The sequence below is a fragment of the Trichechus manatus genome, unplaced genomic scaffold, assembly GCF_000243295.1.
Source record: "Trichechus manatus latirostris isolate Lorelei unplaced genomic scaffold, TriManLat1.0 scaffold00295, whole genome shotgun sequence".
NCBI classification, from domain to species: domain Eukaryota; kingdom Metazoa; phylum Chordata; class Mammalia; order Sirenia; family Trichechidae; genus Trichechus; species Trichechus manatus.
This window is the reverse complement of record NW_004444231.1, coordinates 27,241-31,621: the sequence shown is the minus strand read 5'-3', so window position 1 is coordinate 31,621 and position 4,381 is coordinate 27,241. Positions and strand designations below refer to the sequence as shown.

Here is a 4,381-nt window from a genome sequence, read left to right as displayed (position 1 = left end):
TGGTTTTACTTCTCTAGAGAACCAGCCTAAGGCAGTTATGTTGTGGTTGTTTTTGGGTGCTGTTTGGTTGATAGACTCGTAGCAACCCCATGTGAACTGCCCCATAGGTTTTCCAGGCTGTAGTCTTTATGAAGCAGATCACCACATATTTCTTCCATCAACCACACTTTATAGCAAGATTTTGAAAAAACAAATTAATATCCAGATTCTCATCTGCAACAGGGAAGTGAGACATTGCTGATCAGAGCAACAGGAAGTTACAACAGGGATGGAGATTTCCCAGTCCTGCCTCTCCTGGAACAGGAACATGGATCAGGCCAGGGACACAGTTCAGTGCGGGGAGGGGGTCCTTGTAGGTGGGGCAGGGCTATTCTCCCCATGTCCTCATATTATGCTGACAGGAACACAGACACATTCAGACACCAGCTGCAGAAAACGAAGTCAGGCTTTCTTGATGTCACAAAGTCCAGGGGTGGGGGGTGGTGGTGGTGAACAAATTTTGTATCACTCAGTGCCACACAAGGCAGCAGTCTCATGCTATAGAAGAAAGTAATCGCGAACACATTTGGGTTAGTCACTGTTAAGTGTTGATATACTGAATAGCCCACCACATGCTCAAAATGTCCAAATACAAAGAATCCCCATAACCAAGTTGTGTGCCCTCTGTCCCAACCCCTCTCCCATGTCAGGCCCCAGGGTCTCAACTTTAGAAGCCATGAAAGACACATCAGAGCCCTGGGAACTGTCGCTGCCTGAAGAAGAACAACAAAAATATCTGGTCAGAGCCCACAGGAGGAAGTGAGACTATAGGAGGAATTATGGGGTGGGGGGAAACCTTAGTGGTGTAGTGGTTAAGAGCTACAGCTACTAACCAAAAGGTCAGCGGTTTGAATCCACCAGGTGCTCCTTGGAAACCGTGTAGGACTGTTCTACTCTGTCCAGTAGGGTCACTATGAGTCAGAATCGACTCCACGGCAGTGGGTTTGGTCTTTTTTTTAATAGGGTGGGGGGCTCCCCCACGGGGTCCCATCTACACTACCCCAAAGGTCTCAGGGACCACACTCCTCAATACTTACTTGCAGCCAGAGCATAGTTCCCTCTGTTTCCACCTGTGAGAAGAAAATATCCTTTGAGAGACCGGGGAGGAGGCAGGACCATGAGGTCCTAGAAGAGGCAGCTAATCCTGGACCCCTGAACCGTGACTGCAGACCCAGGGCAGGCTCAGGACAAGAACAGAAGAGATGTGCAGGGACTAGACCCATCACCCTCCTAGAGGTCTGTCTTCAGCAGGGACCTTCCCTCTGACCTGCAACTATGGGAATCAGGTCCCCATCACCAGAATCATCAAGGTGAAAAATCTGTCCTCATGTGAGTAAGTGTTAGCACACAGGTCCCTAGGCTGGGTATGCACAGGTGTGCGGATGGTGCTTCACAGTAGAGGCAGAAGGCAGGCAGACTCCTACCTGGGACTTGAAACTCTGCAGTGGGACAAGAAAACTCAGGCCCAACCCCTATACCTGAGCTCTTCTTCCTCCAGATCACAGCTCCAGCCACCACAGCCACAATGACAAAGAGAACCAGGGCAGCAATGATCCCCATGATGAGGACAGTGGACTGAGAATGGGACTCTGGGAAAGGAAGGGGAAGTAAGGGGCTGTGACCCTGCTGCAGGTGCCCAGAAAGGCCCCTGCTTTCCCTGAGAAGAGGCTCCACCCTTGTCTCCCCCACTTACTCCATCTCAGGGAGAGAGGCTTGGGCAGCCCCTCGTGCTGCACATGACACGTATATCTCTGCTCCTCTCCAGAGGGCACCACCACAGCTGCCCATTTCTGGAAGGTCCCGTCCCCCACAGGCCTGGTCTCCACAAGCTCCATGTCCTGGGTCTGGTCCTCCCCATCCCTCTGCCAGGTCAGGGTGATCTCCGCCGGGTAGAAGCCCAGGGCCCAGCACCTCAGCTTGACCTCATGTTCAGAGATGGGGTGGTGAGTCACCTGTGTCTTTGGGGCATCTGAAGGAATAAGAAAATTCAGAAACTTTCCATCACCTCCCATGGGCCACCTAAGCAGTGCTCATGTGACCATCCTGAGAATGGACCCGACAAGTGGGATGGGGGAGGGAGTGCAAAACCCAGACACTAGCCTGGACCAGGGATCCGGGATAATCTCTTATTCCTTGGAAAGTTCTAGAATCAGGGTGAGGCAACCCAGAGTAGGAGGCTCCAGGTGTCTGAGAACAGGGATTTCTAGTTCTGACTTGGGTGGAAGTGGAGAAACTCAGAAAGGCTGGAATCAGACCTCCAAACGCATTGGGTGTGGGGCGGAGAACAAGGCTGGAGAGAAAAAGTTCCTGGTGGTTGGTTCCCAAGGTCGATTCCAGGATCAAAGAGAACTGCTGATCAATCAGGAATCATCTCCTCTACTATCCCCAGAGAGACTGGATCCTTTAACTGTATCTGAAAGGAGGGCTCCTCTGGGGAAATCACTCTCTGGTACAGGATCTGGAAATCGGGGCTAAAGCCTCACTCTCCACACCCATGGGAGAAGAGGGTAGTCTAGGGTCTATTCTATTTTCCTCCCCTCCTTTCGAGAGGCCAGGAGGGAACACAGCCCCAGCTTAAAGTGAGTTGGAGGAGGCACCAAGTCCCGCGGCCCCTCGTACCTGTGCGCTGCAGCATCTCCTTCCCGTTCTCCAGGTACCGACGGAGCGACTCCACACACTTGCCCTCCAGGTAGGCCTTCACATTCTCGGCCGCCCGGGCCTTCTCCCACTTGCGCTGGGTGATCTGAGCAGCCGTGTCCGCCGCCGTCCACGTGCGCAGGTCCTCGTTCAGGGCGATGTAGTCGGCGCCGTCATAGGCGTACTGACTGTACCCGCGGAGGAGGCGCCCGTCGGGCCCCACTTCACAGCCATACATCCTCTGGTAGGTGTGAGACACTGGCCCCGCCCCCGCGGTTAGCCCCGCCCCCGCGGTCAGCCCCGCCCCCACCACCACAGACCGGCCGGGACTGGGCAGAGCCCGTTTGGATCTAAACTGAAATCGAAACGGGATCGAATATCCGCGGTGTTCACGGGCGGGTCCCGTGGCCTTGGGGAGAACTCCGGACCCTGAGACTCGGGGTGACTCGTCCGTGGGGACGAGGGGACCCGTGACATGAGACCCGGGCCGCCGTCGCTCACCGTTATCGCTCTGGTTGTAGTAGCCGAGCGCGGTCCGCAGGCTCACTCGGGAAATCTGTGCGTTGCCCTTGGCGATCCGTGTCTGCTCGTCCCAATACTCCGGCCCCTCCTGCTCCATCCACGGCGCCCGCGGCTCCATCCTCGAATTCGCGGCGTAGCTGTCGAACCGCACGAACTGCGTGTCGTCCACGTAGCCGACGAGGATGTACTGGGGCTCCCCGGGGCCGGGCCGGGACACGGCGGTGCGGAAATACCTCAGGGAGTGGGAGCCTGCGGGCGGGGAGCGGCTGAGACCACCGACCCCCCTCCCCGCGGGGCGCCCGGGTCCGAGGTCGATGGCGGCGGATCGAGGAGAGGGGGCTCGTGGACGGAGAAGGGGCGGCGAGAAGAGCAGGGCCGGGACATCGGGGTGGGAGGGAAGGGGGCGGGGGTGGATGGGGGCGAGGACAGGGGGATCGCGGCGGGGATGGGGCTTCCCCGAGGGTTGTGTGTCACCGCCGGGCGGTCCCCTCGTTCCTCCCTCCCAGAGGCCGTTTCCCCCGAAATCCCGCACTCACCAGCCCGGGTCTGGGTCATGGCCAGGACCAGGACCCCCAAGAGCAGCAGGAGGAGGGTCCAGGGTGCCATGACCCGAGTACTGCAGTTCCTTGTAACCGGGACCCGCGGTGACGGTGATTGGCTTCTCCAGAAATCGGAGACCCAATTGGAGTGAGAACTGGGGCCGCGTCATGTGTGTACAGGCAGAAGGGGTTGACACAGGTTGTGAGAGGGAGAAGTGAAACTCCGGGGAGATGGGGAATCCCCAACACTAGGCCACCCCACCCCTGACGCTGCCATCGGACCTGAGTGCCTGCCCGGGGACTGGGACTTTGCCCTGACCCCTCTCCTCCTGCACCGAGCCTTGTTTGCTACACGGTCTCCTTGAGTCCTGGGCCAGGGCCTGCTTAAGTCAGACGTTTTTGTTACTTTCAGAATCTCTGTGTCGTTGTTGTTGTGGTTGTTTGCCCTGGAGTGGATTCATAGCGGCCCGAAATGACAGAGTAGAACTGCCCCACAGGGTTTCCTAGGCTATAATATCTAAAGGAGTAGATCACTAGGTCTTTTCCTCTGCAGAGCAGCTGGTGGGTGCCAACCAGCAACCTTTGGCTTAGCAGACAAGAGCTTAACTACTGAGCCAGCAGGGCTCCTTAGAATTTCTATTACT

The 4,381-nt window shown here is 56.7% G+C and overlaps 1 protein-coding gene across 6 annotated transcripts; it reads right to left on the bottom strand.

Annotated features, from left to right (window-relative positions):
• Positions 1 to 68: 68 nt before the first annotated feature.
• On the bottom strand, positions 69 to 3,960 carry LOC101346109 (class I histocompatibility antigen, Gogo-B*0102 alpha chain-like). Of its 6 annotated transcripts, none has more exons than XM_023725312.1 (7): positions 3,735 to 3,845; positions 3,178 to 3,447; positions 2,659 to 2,934; positions 1,733 to 2,008; positions 1,518 to 1,628; positions 1,077 to 1,109; positions 72 to 752 (listed from the first exon to the last, which is right to left on the bottom strand). In XM_023725312.1, the coding sequence occupies exons 1-7, from the start codon at positions 3,802 to 3,804 to the stop codon at positions 616 to 618; spliced, it is 1,173 nt and encodes a 390-aa protein (XP_023581080.1). In that variant the 5' UTR covers positions 3,805 to 3,845; the 3' UTR covers positions 72 to 615. The 6 variants fall into 6 exon arrangements, with proteins under 6 accessions (XP_023581079.1, XP_023581080.1, XP_023581081.1 ...); XM_023725310.1 differs by having other exon boundaries at positions 77 to 537; positions 3,735 to 3,958; XM_023725311.1 differs by having other exon boundaries at positions 69 to 752; positions 2,659 to 3,447.
• Positions 3,961 to 4,381: the final 421 nt, after the last annotated feature.

Coding starts and splice junctions, on each gene's coding strand:
- LOC101346109 (XM_023725311.1), bottom strand. CDS start 3,804: ATGGCACCCTGGACCCTCCTCCTGCTGCTCTTGGGGGTCCTGGTCCTG. Junction 1,629..1,732: donor GCCTCTCTCCCTGAGATGGA/GTAAGTGGGGGA, acceptor TTCCTTTCCCAG/AGTCCCATTCTCAGTCCACT. Junction 1,110..1,517: donor CTGGAGGAAGAAGAGCTCAG/GTATAGGGGTTG, acceptor TTCTTCTCACAG/GTGGAAACAGAGGGAACTAT.